A 25,000-nucleotide genomic window follows, 5' to 3' on the forward strand; every position below is an offset into this window, starting at 1 on the left:
AGAGAGAGGGGAGGGAGAGAGGAAGAGGGGGAGGGAGAGAGAGAGGGGGGGGGGAAGGGGGGGAGGGAGAGAGAGAGAGGGGGGGGGGAAGAGGGGGAGGGAGAGAGAGAGAGGGGGAGGGGAAGAGGGGGAGGGGAGAGAGAGAGGGGGAGGGGAGAGGGGGGGGGGGGAAGAGGGGGAGGGAGAGAGAGAGAGGGGGAGGGGAAGAGGGGGAGGGAGAGAGAGAGAGGGGGAGGGGAAGAGGGGGAGGGAGAGAGAGAGGGGGAGGGGAAGAGGGGGAGGGAGAGAGGGGGAGGGGAAGAGGGGGAGGGAGAGAGAGAGGGGGAGGGGAAGAGGGAGAGGGGGAGGGGAGAGGGGGAGGGAGAGAGAGAGGGGGAGGGGAAGAGGGGGAGGGAGAGAGAGAGAGGGGGAGGGGAAGAGGGGGAGGGAGAGAGAGAGAGAGGGGGAGGGGAAGAGGGGGAGGGAGGGAGAGAGAGGGGGGGAGAGAGAGGGGGAGGGAGAGGAGATTCAGGAGGGGGGGGAAGAGGGGGGTGGACTCTAGAGGGGGAGGGAGAGACAGAGAGGGAGGAGAGACAGAGAGGAGAGGGGAGACAGAGGGAACAGGGGAGGGAGAGAGAGAGAGGGGGCTCTACAGAGGGGAGAGAGAGGGGGGAGGGGAAGAGGGGGACCCTCCTGGAGAGAGAGAGGAGGGGGACAAGGGGAGAGGAGAGAGAGAGAGGGGGAGGGGACAAGGGGGAGGGAGATCTACCTAGAGGAGGGGGGGGGAAGTTCCTGGGGGAGAGAGAGAGAGAGGGAGAGGATAGAGGGACAAGAGGTTCTGGAGATCTAGAGGGGGAGGGGGAAGAGGGGGAGACAGAGAGAGAGAGGGGGAGGGAGAGGAGAGACAGAGAGGTTTAGACAGAGAGAGAGGGGGAGGGGAAGAGGGGAGGGAGAGAGAGAGAGGAGGGGAGGGGAAGAGGGGGGGAGAGAGAGAGAGAGAGACAGAGAGAGGAGAGGGGGAGGGAGATCTAGAGGGGAGAGAGATACCAGGGCTCTACAAGAGGGGAAGAGGGGGAGAGGAGAGGAGACCTAGGGGAGAGAGAGAGGGGAGGGGGACAGAGGGGGAGGGAGAGAGAGAGAGGGGGAGGGGGAGAGAGGGAGGGGAGAGAGACCCTCCTGTAGAGAGGGGGCTCTACAAGAGGGGGAGGGAGAGAGAGAGAGAGAGAGGGGGAGGGGAAGAGGGGGAGGGACCCTGGAGGGGAGATCTACAGAGAGAGAGGGGGAGGGGAGAGACCAGGGGGGGAGGGGGAGGGGGAGAGAGAGAGGGGGGGGGAGGGGGAGGGAGAGGGGAGAGGGGGAGGGAGAGAGAGGGGGAGGGGGAGAGGGGGGAGGGAGAGAGAGAGAGGGGGAGGGGAAGAGGGGGAGGGAGAGAGGAGAGGGGGAGGGGAAGGGGGGGAGGGAGAGAGGGGGAGGGGGAGGGAGAGAGAGAGAGGGGGAGGGGAAGAGGGGGAGGGAGAGAAGAGAGAGGGGGAGGGGAAGAGGGGGAGAGGGAGAGAGAGAGAGGGGGAGGGGAAGAGGGGGAGGGAGAGAGAGAGAGAGGGGGAGGGGAAGAGGGGGGAGGGAGGAGAGAGAGGGGGAGGGGAAGAGGGGGAGGGAGAGATCTAGAGAGGGGGGGAGGGGACAGAGGGGTTCTGAGAGAGAGAGGGGGGAGGGGAAGAGGGGGAGGGAGATGGTCAAGTGTCCAAGTCTAGATGTAAACTAATCCGTCTCTTAAAGGAGAGTGGGGATGATAGTCTGGGGGAGAGAGTCTAGAGACTAGGACCATGGAAGATTCATTAGGTTATAACATATCTATCACTCATACACTATAGTAGGTTTATGCCAGGGCTCTACAACCCTGTTCCTGTTCTGGAGATCTACCTACCCTCCTGTAGGTTTATACCAGGGCTCTACAACCCTGTTCCTGTTCTGGAGATCTACCTACCCTCCTGTAGGTTTATACCAGGGCTCTACAACCCTGTTCTGGAGATCTACCTACCCTCCTGTAGGTTTATACCAGGGCTCTACAACCCTGTTCTGGAGATCTACCTACCCTCCTGTAGGTTTATACCAGGGCTCTACAACCCTGTTCCTGTTCTGGAGATCTACCTACCCTCCTGTAGGTTTATACCAGGGCTCTACAACCCTGTTCTGGAGATCTACCTACCCTCCTGTAGGTTTATACCAGGGCTCTACAACCCTGTTCTGGAGATCTACCTACCCTCCTGATTCTGATTCACATTGAGTGGGCAATAGCTGTTTAATTCAACATTTAGCTCCAGGAACAGGGTTGGAGTTAAAACCCACAGGACGGTATCTCTCCAGGAACAGGGTTGGAGTTAAAACCTACAGGAGGGTACTCCAGGAACAGGGACACCCGTACACAATAGTAGCATGTACACATCTGTGTCATCATGTTGACCTCATTACCTCTGAATGACCCCTGTAACCCCTGCCATCTGACCCCTGTGTAGATAAGACAGGACCTGAAGGCCAATGGGATCCGAGTCTACCCTCAGACTGAGTACGACGAAGATCCAGAGGACAGGATACTCAACGACAAGATCAGGGTGAGACACACACACACACACACACACACACACACACACATTTTACAAGTCACACTGGAAAGCAGTTTGGCAGCGATAGTCAAAGGAACTCACTGGCCAAAGCACATAACAGTATAGATCTGGGACCAGGGTTTGGTGTCAACTCCTCTCCTGGTACTCCTCTCTTACCTTTCCCCTGTCTGGTCCTCTCCTGGTACTCCTCTCCTGGTACTCCTCTCTTACCTTTCCCCTGTCTGGTCCTCTCCTGGTCCTCCTCTCTTACCTTCACCCTCTCCTGGTACTCCTCTCTTACCTTCACCCTCTCCTGGTACTCCTCTCTTACCTTCACCCTCTCCTGGTACTCCTCTCTTACCTTCACCCTCTCCTGGTACTCCTCTCTTACCTTCACCCTCTCCTGGTACTCCTCTCTTACCTTTCCCCTGTCTGGTCCTCTCCTGGTACTCCTCTCCTGGTACTCCTCTCCTGGTACTCCTCTCTTACCTTTCCCCTGTCTGGTCCTCTCCTGGTACTCCTCTCCTGGTACTCCTCTCCTGGTACTCCTCTCCTGGTACTCCTCTCTTACCTTTCCCCTGTCTGGTCCTCTCCTGGTCCTCCTCTCCTGGTACTCCTCTCCTGGTACTCCCCTCTTACCTTTCCCCTGTCTGGTCCTCTCCTGGTACTCCTCTCCTGGTACTCCTCTCTTACCTTTCCCCTGTCTGGTCCTCTCCTGGTACTCCTCTCTTACCTTCACCCTCTCCTGGTACTCCTCTCTTACCTTTCCCCTGTCTGGTCCTCTCCTGGTACTCCTCTCTTACCTTCACCCTCTCCTGGTACTCCTCTCTTACCTTCACTCTCTCCTGGTACTCCTCTCTTACCTTTCCCCTGTCTGGTCCTCTCCTGGTACTCCTCTCTTACCTTCACCCTCTCCTGGTACTCCTCTCTTACCTTCACCCTCTCCTGGTACTCCTCTCTTACCTTCACCCTCTCCTGGTACTCCTCTCTTACCTTTCCCCTCTCCTGGTACTCCTCTCTTACCTTCACCCTCTCCTGGTACTCCTCTCTTACCTTCACCCTCTCCTGGTACTCCTCTCTTACCTTCACCCTCTCCTGGTACTCCTCTCTTACCTTCACCCTCTCCTGGTACTCCTCTCTTACCTTCACCCTCTCCTGGTACTCCTCTCTTACCTTCACCCTCTCCTGGTACTCCTCTCTTACCTTCACCCTCTCCTGGTACTCCTATCTTACCTTCACCCTCTCCTGGTACTCCTCTCCTGGTACTCCTCTCTTACCTTCACCCTCTCCTGGTACTCCTCTCTTACCTTTCCCCTCTCCTGGTATTCTGTGTGCAGGAAAACATTCCGTTTGCGGTGGTGGGGACAGACAAGGAACACCAGGTAAACGGGAACAAGGTCCTGGGCAGGAAAACCAAATGGGGCATCATAGAGGGTGAGTGTGTTTACATTATAAATACATTATCATAGAGGGTGAGTGTGTTTACATTATAAATACATTATCATAGAGGGTGAGTGTGTTTACATTATAAATACATTATCATAGAGGGTGAGTGTGTTTACATTATAAATACATTATCATAGATGGAGAGTGTGTTTACATTATAAATACATTATCATAGAGGGAGAGTGTGTTTACATTATAAATACATTATCATAGAGGGAGAGTGTGTTTACATTATAAATACATTATCATAGAGGGTGAGTGTGTTTACATTATAAATACATTATCATAGAGGGAGAGTGTGTTTACATTATAAATACATTATCATAGAGGGAGAGTGTGTTTACATTATAAATACATTATCATAGAGGGTCAGTGTGTTTACATTATAAATACATTATCATAGATGGAGAGTGTGTTTACATTATAAATACATTATCATAGAGGGAGAGTGTGTTTACATTATAAATACATTATCATAGAGGGAGAGTGTGTTTACATTATAAATACATTATCATAGAGGGAGAGTGTGTTTACATTATAAATACATTATCATAGAGGGTGAGTGTGTTTACATTATAAATACATTATCATAGAGGGAGAGTGTGTTTACATTATAAATACATTATCATAGAGGGTCAGTGTGTTTACATTATAAATACATTATCATAGAGGGAGAGTGTGTTTACATTATAAATACATTATCATAGAGGGAGAGTGTGTTTACATTATAAATACATTATCATAGCGGGAGAGTGTGTTTACATTATAAATACATTATCATAGAGGGAGAGTGTGTTTACATTATAAATACATTATCATAGAGGGTCTGTGTGTTTACATTATAAATACATTATCGTAGCGGGGGAGTGTGTTTACATTATAAATACATTATCATAGAGGATGAGTGTGTTTACATTATAAATACATTATCGTAGAGGGTCTGTGTGTTTACATTATAAATACATTATCATAGCAGGAGAGTGTGTTTACATTATAAATACATTATCATAGAGGGTCAGTGTGTTTACATTATAAATACATTATCATAGAGGGTCAGTGTGTTTACATTATAAATACATTATCATAGAGGGTCAGTGTGTTTACATTATAAATACATTATCATAGATGGAGAGTGTGTTTACATTATAAATACATTATCATAGAGGGTCAGTGTGTTTACATTATAAATACATTATCATAGAGGGAGAGTGTGTTTACATTATAAATACATTATCATAGAGGGTCGGTGTGTTTACATTATACATACATTATCATAGAGGGTCCGTGTGTTTACATTATAAATACATTATCATAGATGGAGAGTGTGTTTACATTATAAATACATTATCATAGAGGGTCAGTGTGTTTACATTATAAATACATTATCATAGAGGGTCAGAGTGTTTACATTATAAATACATTATCATAGAGGGTCAGTGTGTTTACATTATTACGGATGATGTGTTTCAGGTTTTGAGTTGATTTGCATATTTATACAACATGAATCATAGAGTGGAGATTGACTAGGATTATTTAGTTTTGTTTCTGAACACCTAATAATATGCATAATGAGTAGTAATAATAATATGCATAATGAGTAGTAGTAGTAATAATAATATGCATAATGAGTAGTAATAATAATAATATGCATAATGAGTAGTAATAATAATAATATGCATAATGAGTAGTAATAATAATAATATGCATAATGAGTAGTAATAATAATAATATGCATAATGAGTAGTAATAATAATATGCATAATGAGTAGTAGTAGTAATAATAATATGCATAATGAGTAGTAATAATAATATGCATAATGAGTAGTAATAATAATAATATGCATAATGAGTAGTAATAATAATAATATGCATGAGTAGTAGTTGTAGTAATAATAATATGCATAATGAGTAGTAATAATAATAATATGCATAATGAGTAGTAGTAATAATAATAATATGCATAATGAGTAGTAGTAATAATAATATGCATAATGAGTAGTAATAATAATATGCATAATGAGTAGTAATAATAATATGCATAATGAGTAGTAATAATAATATGCATAATGAGTAGTAATAATAATATGCATAATGAGTAGTAGTAATAATAATATGCATAATGAGTAGTAGTAATAATAATATGCATAATTAGTAGTAGTAGTAATAATAATATGCATAATGAGTAGTAGTAATAATAATATGCATAATGAGTAGTAGTAGTAATAATAATATGCATAATGAGTAGTAGTAGTAATAATAATATGCATAATGAGTAGTAATAATAATATGCATAATGAGTAGTAGTAATAATAATATGCATAATGAGTAGTAGTAATAATAATATGCATAATGAGTAGTAGTAATAATAATATGCATAATGAGTAGTAGTAATAATAATATGCATAATGAGTAGTAGTAATAATAATATGCATAATTAGTAGTAGTAATAATAATATGCATAATGAGTAGTAGTAATAATAATATGCATAATTAGTAGTAGTAGTAATAATATGCATAATGAGTAGTAGTAGTAATAATTATATGCATAATTAGTAGTAGTAGTAATAATAATATGCATAATGAGTAGTAGTAATAATATGATGCTGGTATATGCAGCACTGTCCATTAAATAAACCACATATGGGGCTCCCGAGTGGGGCAGCGGTCTAACGCACTGCACCGCAGTAGTGCTAGAGGTGTCACTACAGACCCCGGTTTGATCCCGGGCTGTATCACAACCGGCTGTGATCGGGAGTCCCATAGGGCGGCGCACCATTGGCCCAGCGTCGTCCGGGTTAGGAGAGAGGGTTTGGCCGGTGTAGGACGTCATTATTAAAATAAGAACTGGTTCTTAACTGACAGGCCAGGTTAAATAAAACATCATATCCCAATGCAGTTTGATTCTGGAGTCATGTGCTTCACTGCCCTCTAGTGTTAGTAATGAGGAAGTTGCAGAGCAGGAAGCAGACGTGTTACAAGAGAGAGAGAGAGAGATTTGAAAAGTCTTTATTCTTTTGGAATGGAATGTTTGCCTGTACATTTTTTATTGTTTATTTCACTTTAGTTTATTATCTATTTCACTTGCTTTGGCAATGTAAACATATGTTTCCCATGACAATAAATCCCTTAAATTGAGAGAGAGAGAGAGAGAGAGAGAGAGAGAGAGAGAGAGAGAAAGGGCTGGTGTTCCATGGATGTGGTGCAATGACTGGTTTTAACCTGTTTTAATCAGTCTGTTCTATTCTGTCTGTCCATAGTTGAAAACGTGGCACATTGTGAGTTTACCAACTTGAGAGATCTGCTGATTAGGTGAGTTCCAGTTACACATACAACCACTCACCCCCACATGTATGTACACACGCATGCTGCCTGGGGTGGTCTAGAGGTCCAGGCCTCTGCCTCTGGACCACATGTACACACGCATGCTGCCTGGGGTGGTCTAGAGGTCCAAGCCTCCATCATCTGTTGTTCAGCTGTCTATCCTTCATCATCCATTATATCAGCTGTCTGTCCTTCATCATCCATTATATCAGCTGTCTGTTCTTCATCATCCATTATATCAGCTGTCTGTCCTTCATCATCCATCATATCAGCTGTCTATTCTTCATCATCCATTATATCAGCTGTCTGTCCTTCATCATCTTTCATCATCCATCATATCAGCTGTCTATCCTTCATCATATCAGTTGTCTATCCTTTCATCATCCATTATATCAGCTGTCTCATCATCCTTCATCATCCATCATATCAGCTGTCTATCATTCATCATCATCATCATCCATCATCATCATCATCCATCATATCTTCATCATATCAGCTGTCTATCCTTCATCATCCATCATATCAGCTGTCTGTCCTTCATCATATCAGCTGTCTATCCTTCATCATCCATCATATCAGTTGTCTATCCTTCATCATCCATCATATCAGCTGTCTGTCCTTCATCATATCAGCTGTCTATCTTCATCATCCATTATATCAGCTGTCTGTCCTTCATCATCTTTCATCATCCATCATATCAGCTGTCTGTCCTTCATCATATCAGTTGTCTATCCTTCATCATCCATTATATCAGCTGTCTATCCTTCATCATCCTTCATCATCCATCATATCAGCTGTCTATCCTTCATCATCCATCATATCAGCTGTCTATTCTTCATCATATCAGCTGTCTATCCTTCATCATCCTTCATCCATCATATCAGCTGTCTATTCTTCATCTTATCAGCTGTCTGTCCTTCATCATCCATCATATCAGCTGTCTATTCTTCATCTTATCAGTTGTCTATCCTTCATCATCCATCATATCAGCTGTCTATCCTTCATCATCCATCATATCAGCTGTCTATTCTTCATCTTATCAGTTGTCTATCCTTCATCATCCATCATATCAGCTGTCTATCCTTCATCATCCATCATATCAGCTGTCTATCCTTCATCATCCATCATATCAGCTGTCTGTCCTTCATCATCCATCATATCAGCTGTCTGTCCTTCATCATATCAGCTGTCTGTCCTTCATCATATCAGCTGTCTGTCCTTCATCATATCAGCTGTCTGTCCATCATATCAGCTGTCCTTCATCATATCAGCTGTCTGTCCTTCATCATATCAGCTGTCTATCCTTCCTCATCCATCATATCAGCTGTCTGTCCTTCATCATTTCAGCTGTCTATCCTTCATCATATCAGCTGTCTATTCTTCATCATATCAGCTGTCTGTCCTTCATCATCCATCATATCAGCTGTCTGTCCTTCAACATATCAGCTGTCTACCCTTCATCATCTCAGCTGTCTGTCCTTCATCATATCAGCTGTCTGTGCTTCATCATATCAGCTGTCTACCCTTCAACATATCAGCTGTCTGTCCTTCATCATATCAGCTGTCTGTCCTTCATCATATCAGCTGTCTGTCCTTCATCATATCAGCTGTCTGTCCTTCATCATATCAGCTGTCTGTCCTTCATCATATCAGCTGTCTGTTCTTCATCATATCAGCTGTCTGTCCTTCATCATCCATCATATCAGCTGTCTATCCTTCATCATATCAGCTGTCTGTCCTTCATCATATCAGCTGTCTGTCCTTCATCATATCAGCTGTCTGTGCTTCATCATATCAGCGGTCTATCCTTCATCATATCAGCTGTCTATCCTTCATCATATCAGCTGTCTGTCCTTCATCATATCAGCTGTCTATCCTTCATCATCCATCATATCAGCTGTCTATCCTTCATCATATCAGCTGTCTATCCTTCATCATCATCATATCAGCTGTCTGTCCTTCATCATATCAGCTGTCTGTCCTTCATCATCCATCATATCAGCTGTCTATCCTTCATCATCCATCATATCAGCTGTCTATCCTTCATCATATCAGCTGTCTATCCTTCATCATATCAGCTGTCTGTCCTTCATCATATCAGCTGTCTGTCCATGTTTTTGTCTCCAACATTATATATTTTAACCTATTTACATAAATAAACATGCAAATGAATGAGTGTTTTTGTGTTTGTCTGTGTGTCCCTAAAGGTCCCACCTGCAGGACCTGAAGGACGTGACCCACAACATCCACTATGAGACATTCCGCGTCAGGAGACTGAACGAGAGTAACCTGACCGTCCACGGTCTGGCCCTGTCCTGCTTTCCAATGGAGAACGGGACCCACGGAACCAACGGAACCTCGGACAGGAGCGAATCAGAGAGCCACCTCTGAGGGGGAATCACAGAGTGCGTCGCACACAGCAGCAGCTCCAGCTTCCTGCTCACAGCTTCCTGTTTCCTGTTTTGACTGCAAAATGGTTGGTCGACCGTTTCCCCCAATCGGAACACGAGAAAGAGAGCGAAAGAAAGAGGAACTCTTTTTTTTTAACAAAGGAGAGATGTTTTCGTTGGCCACCACACCTTGGATTTTGAACATTTTATTGAGTTTTACTAAAGACATTATTGATAAGAAATGCATTTAAACTTCATATATGAATATATTTTCTCAGAATGAGTTTATATGTCCTGGAAGCAGGGTCACACGGGGCTGGAAGAGCAGAGATACATGGAGAGAGAAAAACAGAGGGGGAGAGTGAGGGATGGAGAGGGGAAGAGTGAGGGATGGAGAGGGGGGGATTGATGGATTGAGGGGGAGATTAATGGATGGAGAGGGGGAGATTGATGGATGGAGAAGGGGAGATTGATGGATGGAGAGGGGGAGAGTGGGGGATGGAGAGAGAAATGAAAACAGAGAGGGAGAGAGAGGTAGGGTGAGAGATGGAGAGAGAGAGAGAGAGAGAGAGAAAAAAATCAGAGAGGGGAGAGAGAGGAGGAGGTGTGTTATGTGCCCAGACAATGTTGTTTCTGCAATACATAATATATATGTTTATGCAGTATCATTGTTTACACTCATACTACCCTGGAATTCAGAATACTGGAATCACCTGCCTGAGAGTGATTTACAGTATACTGTAGCTAACACAGCTACAGCCTCCTGTTTCTACAGTATACTGTAGCTAACACAGCTACAGCCTCCTGTTTCTACAGTATACTGTAGCTAACACAGCTACAGCCTCCTGTTTCTACAGTATACTGTAGCTAACACAGCTACAGCCTCCTGTTTCTACAGTATACTGTAGCTAACACAGCTACAGCCTCCTGTTTCTACAGTATACTGTAGCTAACACAGCTACAGCCTCCTGTTTCTAGAGTACCCACGTCCATTCAGCTACAGCCTCCTGTATTCTACAGTACCCACGTCCATTCAGCTACAGCCTCCTGTATTCTAGAGTACCCACGTCCATTCAGCTACAGCCTCCTGTATTCTAGAGTACCCACGTCCATTCAGCTACAGCCTCCTGTTTCTACAGTACCCACATCCATTCAGCTACAGCCTCCTGTATTCTACAGTGTCCATTCAGCTACAGCCTCCTGTATTCTACAGTACCCATGTCCATTCAGCTACAGCCTCCTGTATTCTACAGTACCCACGTCCATTCAGCTACAGCCTCCTGTTTCTACAGTACAGTCCATTCAGCTACAGCCTCCTGTAATTCTAGTACCCACGTCCATTCAGCTACAGCCTCCTGTTTCTACAGTACCCACGTCCATTCAGCTACAGCCTCCTGTATTCTACAGTACCCACGTCCATTCAGCTACAGCCTCCTGTATTCTACAGTACCCACGTCCATTCAGCTACAGCCTCCTGTATTCTACAGTACCCACGTCCATTCAGCTACAGCCTCCTGTATTCTACAGTACCCACGTCCATTCAGCTACAGCCTCCTGGATTCTACAGTACCCACGTCCATTCAGCTACAGCCTCCTGTATTCTAAAGTACCCACGTCCATTCAGCTACAGCCTCCTGTATTCTACAGTACCCACGTCCATTCAGCTACAGCCTCCTGTATTCTAGAGTACCCACGTCCATTCAGCTACAGCCTCCTGTATTCTACAGTATACTGTAGGTAACACAGCTACAGCCTCCTGTATTCTACATACCCACGTCCATTCAGCTACAGCCTCCTGTATTCTAGAGTACCCACATCCATTCAGCTACAGCCTCCTGTATTCTACAGTACCCACGTCCATTCAGCTACAGCCTCCTGTATTCTACAGTACCCACGTCCATTCAGCTACAGCCTCCTGTATTCTAGAGTACCCACGTCCATTCAGCTACAGCCTCCTGTATTCTACAGTACCCAGATCCATTCAGCTACAGCCTCCTGTATTCTACAGTACCCACGTCCATTCAGCTACAGCCTCCTGTATTCTACAGTACCCACGTCCATTCAGCTACAGCCTCCTGTATTCTACAGTACCCACGTCCATTCAGCTACAGCCTCCTGTATTCTAGAGTACCCACGTCCATTCAGCTACAGCCTCCTGTATTCTACAGTACCCACGTCCATTCAGCTACAGCCTCCTGTATTCTACAGTACCCACGTCCATTCAGCTACAGCCTCCTGTATTCTACAGTACCCACGTCCATTCAGCTACAGCCTCCTGTATTCTACAGTACCCACGTCCATTCAGCTACAGCCTCCTGTATTCTACAGTACCCACGTCCATTCAGCTACAGCCTCCTGTATTCTAGAGTACCCACGTCCATTCAGCTACAGCCTCCTGTATTCTACAGTACCCATGTCCATTCAGCTACAGCCTCCTGTATTCTAGAGTACCCACGTCCATTCAGCTACAGCCTCCTGTATTCTAGAGTACCCACGTCCATTCAGCTACAGTACCCACGTCCATTCAGCTACAGCCTCCTGTATTCTACAGTGTCTGTCCATTCAGTTTCCTGTATTCTACAGTACCCACGTCCATTTTGTATTCTACAGTACCCACATCCATTCAGCTACAGCCTCCTGTATTCTACAGTAACATTCAGATGACAGCCTCCTGTATTCTAGAGTACCCACGTCCATTCAGCTGACCTTAAGTACCCCTCCATTCAGCTACAGCCTCCTGTATTTACAGACGTCCATTCAGCTACAAACCTGTAGACACTCTGTCCCCGTCCATTCAGCTCAGCCTCCTTTGCTACAGTGAAATCCTCCATGTGGCTTTCATTCCTCCCCTTCTCCGCCTCCTGTATTCTAAAGTACCCACGTCCATTCAGCTACAGCCTCCTGTATTCTAGAGTACCCACGTCCATTCAACAGCCTCCTGTATTGAATACGTCCATTCAGCTACAGCCTCCTGTATTCTACAGTATACTGTAGGTAACATACAGGCTCCATTCAGCTCTCAGCCTCCTGTACGGGCTGAATACCACATCCATTCAGCTACAGCCTCCTGTATTCTACAGTGAATTCAGCTACAGCCTCCTGTATTCTACATAACACGTCCATTCAGCTGAATACTGTCAGAGCCAGTCCATTCAGCTACAGCCTCCTGTATGGCTTATGCCTCCTGTATTCTATAACAGCTACAGCCTCCTGGCTGTCCATTCAGCTACAGCCTCCTGTATTCTACAGTACCCAGCCATTCAGCTACAGCCTCCTGTATTCTACAGCCTCCATTCAGCTACAGCCTCCTGTATTCTACAGTCCTCTATAACACGGGCTGAATACGTCCATTCAGCTACAGCCTCCTGTATTCTAGAGTACCCACGTCCATTCAGCTACAGCCTCCTGTATTCTCCATTCAACGTCCATTCAGCTGAACAGCCTCCTGTATTCAGAGCCAGTACCCAGTCCATTCAGCTACAGCCTCCTGTATTCTACAGTACCCTCGTATTCGGGCTGAATACTGTCCATTCAGCTACAGCCTCCTGTATTCTACAGTACGTCCATTCAGCTACAGCTTATGACAGCCTCCTGTATTCTCTATAACACGTCCAATACTGTCAGCCTCCTGTATTCTACAGCCGTCCATTCAGCTACAGCCTCCTGTATTCTAGAGTCTCCATTTACAACACGGGTCCATTCAGCTACAGCCTCCTGTATTCTACAGTACCCACGTCCATTCAGCTACAGCCTCCTGTATTCTAGAGTACTGTCCATTCAGCTACAGCCTCCATTCAGCTACAGCCTCCTGTATTCTATGAGTACCCACTCCATTCAGCTACAGCGGGCTGTATTCTAATACGTCCATTCAGCTACAGCCTCCTGTATTCTACAGTACCCACGTCCATTCAGCTACAGCCTCCTGTATTCTACAGTACACGTCCATTCAGAATCCTGTCAGAGCCGTCCATTCAGCTACAGCCTCCTGTATTCTACAGTACCCACGTCCATTCAGCTACAGCCTCCTGTATTCTACCGTACCCACGTCCATTCAGCTACAGCCTCCTGTATTCTAGAGTACCCAGGTCCATTCAGCTACAGCCTCCTGTATTCTACCGAGGGTCGAGTGTCTGTCTGTTTTTGTTTTTCCCCAATTCAATTAAAACCTAGACAACCAGATGAAGGGAGATCCTAATTAATTAGTGACCTTAATTCCTCCAGCAAGAACGAGGGTTGGAGCGAAAACCTGCAGACACTCTGTCCTCCGTGCAATGAGTTCGTGGTCTGTTTGCTACTGTGTGAAATCCTGCAATGTGGCTTTGCTTGAATTCCTCCCCGTTTCTCCATCCCTCAAAAGATGGCAGACTTTTTAAAAACTCTGTATGAATACTGTCAGAGCCGTAGTCTAGCCGGTGTATGGCTTATGAACCTCTCTCTATAACACGGGCTGAATACTGTCAGAGCCGTAGTCTAGCCGGTGTATGGCTTATGAACCTCTCTCTATAACACGGGCTGAATACTGTCAGAGCCGTAGTCTAGCCGGTGTATGGCTTATGAACCTCTCTCTATAACACGGGCTGAATACTGTCAGAGCCGTAGTCTAGCCGGTGTATGGCTTATGAACCTCTCTCTATAACACGGGCATAGGCCTGTAATATATTCAGACGCTGCATTTCATTTAATACAACATGTTGACTTTAAAAATAATAAAAAGAAGAAGAAGAAAATGTATTTTTTCCAGAAAAGTATTTTTAGTTTTGTTACCTTTTCCACCTGCGGTAAACGTCGATTCACACATACATGTCCAAACACACGTGTCCATCCATACGTACACAGTCCAGTTAACCTCCAGGGGTCTTTCTGTGTTGTGTATAGAGGGACCTCCTTTATAGATCCCTTCTGTCTCCTTCCCCGATGACGAGCTGTGCTGTTTGGAGAGAGGGCTCCACCTAGAGGCCAAGTGGAGGAATGACCCCGGGAGTCAGAGGCAAGAGGACACAAACTGTACTCTCTCTCACCAAAGTGTCTCGGATTGCAAAATTCCCAGTAGCTCTCAATGATACTATGTTATGGGAGAGAACAATAAACGATGTAGACAGGATTAGATTAGACCAGGTTACCCTCCTCTGTTTTATGGCTTAGAATGTGCCTAACTGTAACTTAGAGACCCCAACTTCCTGTTTTAACGTTGACATGTGAAATGTGATGCTAGGAGGAACGTTTTCCCGGACACAGATTAAAGCCCACTTCGTCCTCCTTCTCCATTGAACGTGTCTCGTAGTCCGGGATTATAGGCTTAATCTGTGTTGGGGAAACGGGTCCTGTGACAACCGTGTATGTGTGTGTTTTCCCCATTTCCTGTCCTGTCCTCACAGACCGACTGCCTCTTCTTTAACTACTGATCAGCTGTCTGTTTTTAGACCCGGATCACTAGATCATCTCCCACTGTCGTCCATTCAAAAGGTACATCGATTCCCTCATTTACATACCTAGTGGTGACCTGGTACACAGCCTCTTCCGCTGTGGGCTGCCTATAACATACATACATACATACACACACACACACACTGGTGACCTGGTACACAGCCTCTTCCGCTGTGGGCTGCCTATAACATACATACATACATACACATACATACAGACAGACACTGGTGACAGACAGACAGACAGACAGACAGACAGACTGTGGGCTGCCAGACAGACATACACAGACATACATACATACATACATACAGACAGACAGACAGACAGACAGACAGACAGACAGACAGACAGACAGACAGACAGACAGACAGACAGACAGAGACAGACAGACAGACAGACAGACAGACAGACAGACAGACAGACAGACAGACAGACAGACAGACAGACAGACAGACAGACAGACAGACAGACAGACAGACAGACAGACAGACAGACAGACAGACAGACAGACAGACAGACAGACAGACAGACAGACAGACAGACAGACCAGACAGAGACACAGACAGACAGACAGACAGACAGACAGACAGACAGACAGACAGACAGACAGACAGACAGACAGACAGACAGACAGACAGACAGACAGACAGACAGACAGACAGACAGACAGACAGACAGACAGACAGACAGACAGACAGACAGACATACATACATACATACATACATACATACATACATACATACATACATACATACATACATACATACATACATACATACAGACAGACAGACATACATACATACATACATACATACATACATACATACATACATACATACATACATACATACATACATACAGACAGACAGACAGACAGACAGACAGACAGACAGACAGACAGACAGACAGACAGACAGACAGACATCCACACCCACCCATGACATGACAATGTTTGTGTTGTTGTTTATCTCCTGTCTCTGATGTTTTATAGTGTTGTAGCTTAATGTTCTGTACTCTGCCTCCTGATAGACCCTTGTTTTACACATTAATAAACACTGTTGATTTACCATCAAATGATTGTCCCTGTTACACGTCTGAGTGGTGGGGCCCTGTGACTCACAACTCACAAACAACAGGGAGAATCACAATTGCATTTCCTGGATTCCTCAAAGCCCTTTCTCCTCGCCTCTTTCTCAAAACCCTGTTGGATGAGAATGCCAAACAGGAGGGACCTCTGACCTTCTCATTCAATGGGTTTTGAGGAGGCGGTGAGGAGAGAGAGAGAGGGACGAAAGAGGGATCACGGAAACAGCAATGGAGGTTCTCCCTATAAGGCCACGTACACAAGTTGTACAGCCGATGTACAACGCGTTTGGCACAGCAGTCGTGATAAGAGTGGCAGGTTATCTGCATAAAAAGTGTTGGGGGACAAACCTTCACATAAATATCAGTTGCATCACAACAACAATTGTTGTCACATGTGTATAAAAAAATGCAGGTGCACTGTGAGTGGCTTTGAATAAAAGCCTTGGCTAAATGGCAATGTAGGAGGATGAAAGGAAGGAGATGAGGCACGCGGTTTAGTTTTGTACAACTTTTACTAAAATGGTGCAGACTGGAACCAAATACCGTGTCAAAAAACAACAACTGCTCTCTGACAAGGCACTGCAGCCATCCTTCAGATTCACCACACCTCTTTCTCTCCCGTCCAATCAAATCCTTCAGAATCACCACACCTCTTTCTCTCCCGTCCAATCAAATCCTTCAGATTCACCACACCTCTTTCTCTCCCGTCCAATCAAATCCTTCAGAATCACCACACCTCTTTCTCTCCCGTCCAATCAAATCCATTAGAATCACCACACCTCTTTCTCTCCTGTCCAATCAAATCCATTAGAATTACCACACCACATTCTCTCCTGTCCAATCAAATCATTTAGATTTACCACACCACTTTCTCTCCTGTCCAATCAAATCCTTTAGATTCACCACACCACATTCTCTCCTGTCCAATCAAATCCTTTAGATTCACCACACCACTTTCTCTCCCGTCCAATCAAATCCTTTAGATTCACCACACCACTCCTATCCAATCACATGTTTCATATCATCACCACAGTATCAGTATTTACACAAAAACAATGAGCAAAACTCCATATGACCTCTGTGTCACAAATCATAAACAGAGAGATACCAACATAGTACCCATTATATAGGAATGTAGGTATGGGAGTGTGGTAGACAGACAAGAGGTGTAGAGTACAGTCGTCCCTAAGAGTAACATGAGCCTTTAAAAGACCAGTGTCCCTCCCAGGCCACCATACCGTATCGGGCAGATCACTGTAAACTCAGTTTAAACTGAAACAGTTGAACCAATGGAGACCTGGATAAGAAGTCACATGTTCAGTCATCAACTGTTTTCCCTCCATAGACCTTCTGAACAGCATGTTTCTGTCCTGTCTTCAGATGCTCTACGTAACAGACCAAACCAGTTGTTGACAGTGTTCTGAAGACTGATGTGTTTTAACCCTCTGAACATGTTCCTCTTGTGGGAATCAGAAGCACTTACAACATACTTCTATTGGTATAATTATTATACAGTGTCTTATTCAGTACAGAGTTTTAACCTGTTGGGTTGGTCACCATGTGGAAACAAATACATTGAACATCTCCCTGGGCTCTTCCTCTGTTAGACAGAAGGAGAGAGAGAGGGGGGGAGAGGGAGAGGGAGGGAGAGAGGGAGAGGGAGGGAGAGGGGAGAGGGGAGGGAGGGAGGAGAGGGAGGGGAGAGGGAGAGGGGAGGGAGGGAGAGGGAGGGAGGGAGGGGAGAGAGGGGAGGGAGGAGAGGGAGAGGGAGAGGGAGGGAGAGGAGAGGGAGAGGGAGGGAGAGAGAGGGGAGGGAGGAGAGGGGAGAGGGAGAGGAGGGAGGAGGGAGGGAGAGGGAGGGAGGGGAGGGAGGGGAGGGAGAGGGAGGGGGAGAGGGAGGAGGAGAGAGGGGGAGGGAGGAGGAGAGGAGAGAGGAGAGGGAGAGGGAAGGGAGAGAGGAGAGGGAGAGAGAGGGAGGGAGAGAGGGGGAGAGGGAGGGAGAGGGAGGGAGAGAGGGGGAGAGAGGAGAGAGGGAGAGAGAGAGGGGAGAGAGAGGGAGAGGGAAGGAGAGAGAGGGAGGGGAGAGGGGAGAGAGAGAGGGAGAGAGAGAGAGAGAGAGGGAGAGGGAGAGAGATAATTGGTGGGTGATGACAAATGCCCCTGGACACTTCTTCAGTTAGAGATAGAGGGGGGAGAGGGGGGGTGCTGTCAGCTTGGTGCCTGGCCTTAACATAGGTACAGTACAGTAAATCCAGCATACAGTAGGGCTGTACAGGGTTGAGGTTGGGGAGTGATGATGTCAGTAATCCAGCCGTTTTAGCTATCCGGACAGTATGCAGCTAGCTAAGCTAACCAATCCAGCTATCCTAGCTAAACTGACAGTATGCAGCTTGCTAAGCTAACCAATCCTGCTAGCTTAGCTAGGGGTCGGGAAAAAGACGACTGAAAGAAAACATTCTGTGCTGGGCTCTCCCGGACGTTACAAATCTGTAAGCCCACAACAGCTCACTATTTTCACAGCACTTTCGAGATTCAATGTGAATTTATAAAATTGCAATCAAGTACTGTTGAAGTGAAGCTGGACACAAAAGTCAAGATAGCTATCAGAACAAAAAATAGAATCCCCTAGTGGACCAGCAGCCACAGTTAAGAGCTAGAATCCCCTAGTGGACCAATAGCCACAGCTAAGAGCTAGAATCCCCTAGTGGACCAGCAGCCACAGCTAAGAGCTAGAATCCCCTAGTGGACCAGCAGCCACAGCTAAGAGCTAGAATCCCCTAGTGGACCAGCAGCCACAGTTAAGAGCTAGAATCCCCTAGTGGACCAATAGCCACAGCTAATCACCTAGAAAGTGGACCAGCAGTGAGAATCACCTAGTGTGGACCAGCAGACCAGCAGCTAAGAGCTAGAATCCCCTAGTGGACCAGCAGCCACAGTTAAGAGCTAGAATCCCCTAGTGGACCAGCAGCCACAGCTAATAGCTAGAATCCCCTAGGGGACCAGGAGCCACAGTTAAGAGCTAGAATCCCCTAGTGGACCAGTAGCCACAGCTAAGAGATAGAATCCCCTAGGGGACCAGCAGCCACAGCTAAGAGATAGAATCCCCTAGGGGACCAGCAGCCACAGCTAAGAGCTAGAATCCCCTAGTGGACCAGCAGCCACAGCTAAGAGCTAGAATCCCCTAGTGGACCAGCAGTTAAGAGCTAGAATCCCCTAGTAGACCAGCAGCCACAGCTAAGAGCTAGAATCCCCTAGTGGACCAGCAGCCACAGCTAAGAGCTAGAATCCCCTAGTGGACCAGCAGCCACAGCTAAGAGCTAGAATCCCCTAGTGGACCAGCAGCCACAGCTAAGAGCTAGAATCACCTAGTGGACCAGCAGCCACAGCTAAGAGCTAGAATCCGCTAGTGGACCAGCAGCCACAGCTAAGAGCTAGAATCCCCTAGTGGACCAGCAGCTAAGAGCTAGAATCCCCTAGTGGACCAGCAGCCACAGCTAAGAGCTAGAATCACCTAGGGGACCAGCAGCCACAGCTAAGAGCTAGAATCCCCTAGTGGACCAGCAGCCACAGCTAAGAGCTAGAATCCCCTAGTGGACCAGCAGCCACAGCTAAGAGCTAGAATCCCCTAGTGGACCAGCAGCTAAGAGCTAGAATCCCCTAGTGGACCAGCAGCTAAGAGCTAGAATCCCCTAGTGGACCAGCAGCCACAGCTAAGAGCTAGAATCCCCTAGTGGACCAGCAGCCACAGCTAAGAGCTAGAATCCCCTAGTGGACCAGCAGCCACAGCTAAGAGCTAGAATCCCCTAGTGGACCAGCAGCCACAGCTAAGAGCTAGAATCCCCTAGTGGACCAGCAGCCACAGCTAAGAGCTAGAATCCCCTAGTGGACCAGCAGCCACAGCTAAGAGCTAGAATCCCCTAGTGGACCAGCAGCCACAGCTAAGAGCTAGAATCCCTCCTATTGGCCCAGTAGTTGACTTGTTTTATAAAGGGAATATGTTCTTCAGGTATTGCTCAAAAGCTCCTCTTATTCCTTTACTATTCCTTCCTCAAATAGGGCACTTCTTTTGGCTCAAAGTAGTGCACTACATATGTAATAGGGAGCCATTTCAGATTTGCCCGTAACCTAAATGAGCCACCCGCTGACCAGTATCATGACACACGACAAACCAACAGGCTCAGCTTTAAACTGGTCTGTTTGGCTGAAAGACTGTCTCAACCAATCACAATCCTCAGTCAATAAATAAATAAATAAATAGATACATTATGTACAGCACGTCATCGAAGGTGAAGAAAATCAAAGTGGGGACCAGTTGATTAAAAGCCTGGCCTGTAGTGTTTGTGTGAAGCAGGAAACCAGACAGTCAGGAACTTTCAAGCTCACGACATGAATACTTAAGGTTGGAGAGGCAGTGAGGCTTTTAAAGGCAATGTTTCCGGGTTCAGGGAGATCCCACTCACGGTAAACACTACATACGGTGGCTCAATGGGATAATGCCTTTAAAAACAGAAATACCTATAACCTGCTATCGACTGGGGGGTGGCCTGTCCCTCTACCTCTATCTGTCCCTCTATCTGTACCTCTATCTGTACCTCTATCTGTACCTCTATCTCACCCATATCACCCCTGTCACCTCCACCTGAGAGCCAAGTACAGACTGTTATCTTTAGGACTGGAGCTGAAGGAATGTTACAACAGCTGTCTGCCTGGGGGTCTGGCGGTGGGATGCAGTGTTTGTGTGTGTGTGTGTGTGTGTGTGTGTGTACCCAAGCCGTACCTAAATATAGCATGAGAAAATTACCCTGTGTGGCGTAAGGAGGTGTAAGCTACGCTGCAAACTGTTACAGTCAGCTCAACCTGGATGTCATTATGAATCAACTGTTACAGTCAGCTCAACCTGGATGTCATTATGAATCAACTGTTACAGTCAGCTCAACCTGGACGTCATTATGAATCAACTGTTACAGTCAGCTCAACCTGGATGTCATTATGAATCAACTGTTACAGTCAGCTCAACCTGGACGTCATTATGAATCAACTGTTACAGTCAGCTCAACCTGGATGTCATTATGAATCAACTGTTACAGTCAGCTCAACCTGGACGTCATTATGAATCAACTGTTACAGTCAGCTCAACCTGGACGTCATTATGAATCAACTGTTACAGTCAGCTCAACCTGGATGTCATTATGAATCAACTGTTACAGTCAGCTCAACCTGGACCGTCATTATGAATCAACTGTTACAGTCAGCTCAACCTGGATGTCATTATGAATCAACTGAATCAACTGTTACAGTCAGCTCAACCTGGATGTCATTATGAATCAACTGTTACAGTCAGCTCAACCTGGATGTCATTATGAATCAACTGTTACAGTCAGCTCAACCTGGATGTCATTATGAATCAACTGTTACAGTCAGCTCAACCTGGACGTCATTATGAATCAACTGTTACAGTCAGCTCAACCTGGATGTCATTATGAATCAACTGTTACAGTCAGCTCAACCTGGATGTCATTATGAATCAACTGTTACAGTCAGCTCAACCTGGATGTCATTATGAATCAACTGTTACAGTCAGCTCAACCTGGATGTCATTATGAATCAACTGTTACAGTCAGCTCAACCTGGATGTCATTATGAATCAACTGTTACAGTCAGCTCAACCTGGACGTCATTATGAATCAACTGTTACAGTCAGCTCAACCTGGATGTCATTATGAATCAACTGTTACAGTCAGCTCAACCTGGATGTCATTATGAATCAACTGTTACAGTCAGCTCAACCTGTTACAGTCAGCTCAACCTGGACGTCATTATGAATCAAATCCTCAGAAGGAAGCAAGCTGAGGACCCCCTACCACACACACACACACACACACACACACACACACACACACACACACACACACACACACACACACACACACACACACACACACACACACACACACACACACACACACACACACACACACACACACACACACACACACAGCAGTAAGGAGAGCTGGTTCACCAGGTGAAGTTTAGAATAGAAATGAGATTATTACAAGGACTGCAAAACTTGGCCCTTTGACCGAGCCGTCATCTTGAATGAGGACCACAAAGCATGCTGGGTAAAGGGCTCAGTCGTAGTAGTGGTCAGGGTAGACGTTGCTCATATTCACAGATCTGGGATCAGCTTGCATTACCCACATCCTAACCTTAACCATTAGGGGACTCATATTCTCAGATCTAGGATCAGCTTGCTCTACCCACATCCTAACCTTGCCCATTAGGAGAAAGTCAAAATATCTGACCCTGTATCAGTTGTTAACCTGGTCTTAAATCTCCAATATAACATGAGGCCATCGTTCCCTCCCTCACCGTTGTGGAACGTCCTCAGTTTCACACACAGAGTCAGTTTGTGTTGAGTTGATTCAGAGACACAACGACCGTGTGTGTGTGTGTGTGTGTGTGTGTGTGTGTGTGTGTGTGTGTGTATTACTGTAACGGACAGTGTAAACGGAGGTACATAGCATCAAGAAGTTGAAGTAAGTCATGATGCTGGGAGGTAAAACCATGGCACAATGGATGTATATAACGGCCCTCCTCTCCCATCTAACCACTAATATTAAACTGACCACAGAATGGAATGGCAAACAGAATGGTTGGTAAGCTTAACCAATCAGCATCAGCTAGTGGATGTAAAGTGGAATAGAGTCTCTGTAGTCTCAGTCTGTCCTGACCCTGACCTCTGCAGGGTCTGATCAGGTGACCTCTGGGTAGAATCATCAGGATTGACCTTCCAAAACCCCAGTGTTTCCTGGGTAGTGTAGTTGTCCTGGTCCTGTACTGTAAAGCCTCAGACACGTGTCCTCCCTCCACACAATAATTCATTCTCAGTTGTCCTCAGATTCCCAAAATAATGTTTACAAAAATAAAATAATAGTAGTAGTAATATCAACAACAAAAAGAGAGAGATGAATCGGCATGACAACGAGCGGGCAAAGCGTGCAGCTCTGGCGCGTTATTCTACAGAGGCATTTTTCTTCTTTAGTTCTTTGCTAAGACATGGAGATGGAGGAGAGGAGAGGGTATGACGTCACCCCATTCTCACACTGAGAGACACGGAGATGGAGGAGAGGAGAGGGTATGACGTCACCCCATTCTCACACAGAGAGACACGGAGATGTCACTGTCTGGTCGTCTGGTGGAGTTCCCTTTTGTGTGTGTGTGTACAGTGTGTGTGTGTGTGTGTGTACAGTGTGAGTGTGTGTGTGTACAGTTCTGTGTGTACAGTGTGTGTGTGTGTGTGTACAGTGTGTGTGTGTTCAATGATCCTGTGCGTCCCAGACTTATCCCTTTCTCCACTTTGAGTCCATCACAGCCATGTTAAACTGTCCTATCTGGTCTGTACAGAACATCCCTCTGCGCTCACATCCCTCCAATCCAATAAATCCCCTTTTTTATTTTAAATAGTTTATCCCACTCCTGTAAACGTTCCCTGGTAGATCCTGGCTGGAGCAGAGATCCTGGCTGGAGCAGAGATCCTGGCTGGAGCAGAGATCCTGGCTGGAGCAGAGATCCTGGCTGGAGCAGAGATCCTGGCTGGAGCAGAGATCCTGGCTGGGAGCAGAGATCCTGGCTGATCCTGGCTGGAGCAGAGATCCTGGCTGGAGCAGAGATCCTGGCTGGAGCAGAGATCCTGGCTGGAGCAGAGATCCTGGCTGGAGCAGAGATCCTGGCTGGAGCAGAGATCCTGGCTGGAGCAGAGATCCTGGCTGGAGCAGAGATCCTGGCTGGAGCAGAGATCCTGGCTGGAGCAGAGATCCTGGCTGAAGCAGAGATCCTGGCTGAAGCAGAGATCCTGGCTGAAGCAGAGATCCTGGCTGGAGCAGAGATCCAAGCTGGAGCAGAGATCCTGGCTGGAGCAGAGATCCTGGCTGGAGTAGAGATCCTGGCTGGAGCAGAGATCCTGGCTGGCTCCATCGACATCGTCATCATTCCTCCTCTGCGTTCGTTGGGCTGAAGTAAGGGAGTGGTCGGTAGTTGGGGTAGTTGGGGCCGGGGATTGGTAGGCAGGTCAGTTGGTAGTTGGATAAGGTGGTAGGTTAGAGGGGGGTGTGATGGGGATCTGGAGGCGGGGGGCTACTCGATGACCATGCAGCGTGTCAGGTGTTGTGAGTAGTACTTGAAGAGTTCGGCTGTGGCTCCAGGACAGTTGGTCAACTCCAACTCCTCTAGATCCTGGATCTGGATCAAACCAGATAGACCTGTAGTGGTTAGGAGTGGACAACCTGGGGGGGCAGAGACATAGAGAGAGAGATAGAGAGAGGAGCACGAGAGAGAGAGATAGAGAGAGGTGGAGAGAGGAGCATGAGAGAGAGATAGAGAGAGAGGTGGAGAGAGGAGCACAAGAGAGAGAGATAGAGAGAGATAGAGAGAGGTGGAGAGAGGAGCACGAGAGAGAGAGATAGAGAGAGAGGTGGAGAGAGGAGCACGAGAGAGAGAGAGAGCGAGAGAGAGAGGTGGAGAGAGGAGCACGAGAGAGAGAGAGAGAGAGAGAGAGGTGGAGAGAGGAGCACGAGAGAGAGAGATAGAGCGAGAGATAGAGAGGTGGAGAGAGGAGCACGAGAGAGAGAGAGAGAGAGAGAGAGAGAGAGAGAGGTGGAGAGAGGAGCACAAGAGAGAGAGGTGGAGAGAGGAGCAGGAAGAGAGAGAGGTGGAGAGAGAGCAGAGAGAGAGAGAGAGAGAGAGAGAGGGGTGGA

The 25,000-nt window shown here is 46.6% G+C and overlaps 3 protein-coding genes and 1 long non-coding RNA gene across 6 annotated transcripts in view; 2 read left to right on the forward strand and 2 right to left on the reverse strand.

Moving 5' to 3' along the window:
* The window catches only part of sept12 (septin 12), a 52,292-nt gene extending 42,176 nt beyond the window's left edge, over positions 1–10,116 (forward strand). Inside the window, 4 exon segments of the mRNA XM_042317480.1 lie at positions 2,493–2,588; positions 3,917–4,013; positions 7,283–7,334; positions 9,554–10,116. Of these exon segments, the coding sequence (XP_042173414.1) occupies positions 2,493–2,588; positions 3,917–4,013; positions 7,283–7,334; positions 9,554–9,737 (429 nt within the window). The 3' untranslated portion in view covers positions 9,738–10,116.
* On the forward strand, positions 10,026–12,671 carry LOC121845697. The gene is made up of 4 exons (XM_042317475.1): positions 10,026–10,041; positions 10,990–11,430; positions 11,712–12,223; positions 12,610–12,671. Exons 1-4 carry the CDS (start codon positions 10,026–10,028, stop codon positions 12,646–12,648), a joined length of 1,008 nt encoding a protein of 335 aa, XP_042173409.1. The 3' UTR covers positions 12,649–12,671.
* Positions 12,672–20,942: 8,271 nt separating this feature from the next.
* LOC121845698 lies at positions 20,943–23,854 on the reverse strand. Of its 2 annotated transcripts, XR_006082694.1 has the most exons (3): positions 22,054–23,854; positions 21,555–21,994; positions 20,943–21,464 (listed from the first exon to the last, which is right to left on the reverse strand). It is a non-coding gene; the product is annotated as an uncharacterized LOC121845698 (long non-coding RNA). The 2 variants fall into 2 exon arrangements; XR_006082693.1 differs by lacking the exon at positions 22,054–23,854 and having other exon boundaries at positions 21,555–22,031.
* A 30-nt stretch (positions 23,855–23,884) lies between these two features.
* fbxl16 (F-box and leucine-rich repeat protein 16) overlaps positions 23,885–25,000 on the reverse strand; it is a 63,954-nt gene continuing 62,838 nt past the window's right edge. For both annotated transcript variants that reach the window (XM_042317478.1, XM_042317477.1), the window contains exon 7: positions 23,885–24,529. In XM_042317478.1, coding sequence (XP_042173412.1) covers positions 24,381–24,529 — 149 coding nt within the window. In that variant the 3' untranslated portion in view covers positions 23,885–24,380. The remainder of the gene's footprint in view (positions 24,530–25,000) is intronic.

This window comes from Oncorhynchus tshawytscha, unplaced genomic scaffold, assembly GCF_018296145.1.
Source record: "Oncorhynchus tshawytscha isolate Ot180627B unplaced genomic scaffold, Otsh_v2.0 Un_contig_3696_pilon_pilon, whole genome shotgun sequence".
In the NCBI taxonomy this organism is placed as follows: Eukaryota; Metazoa; Chordata; class Actinopteri; order Salmoniformes; family Salmonidae; genus Oncorhynchus; species Oncorhynchus tshawytscha.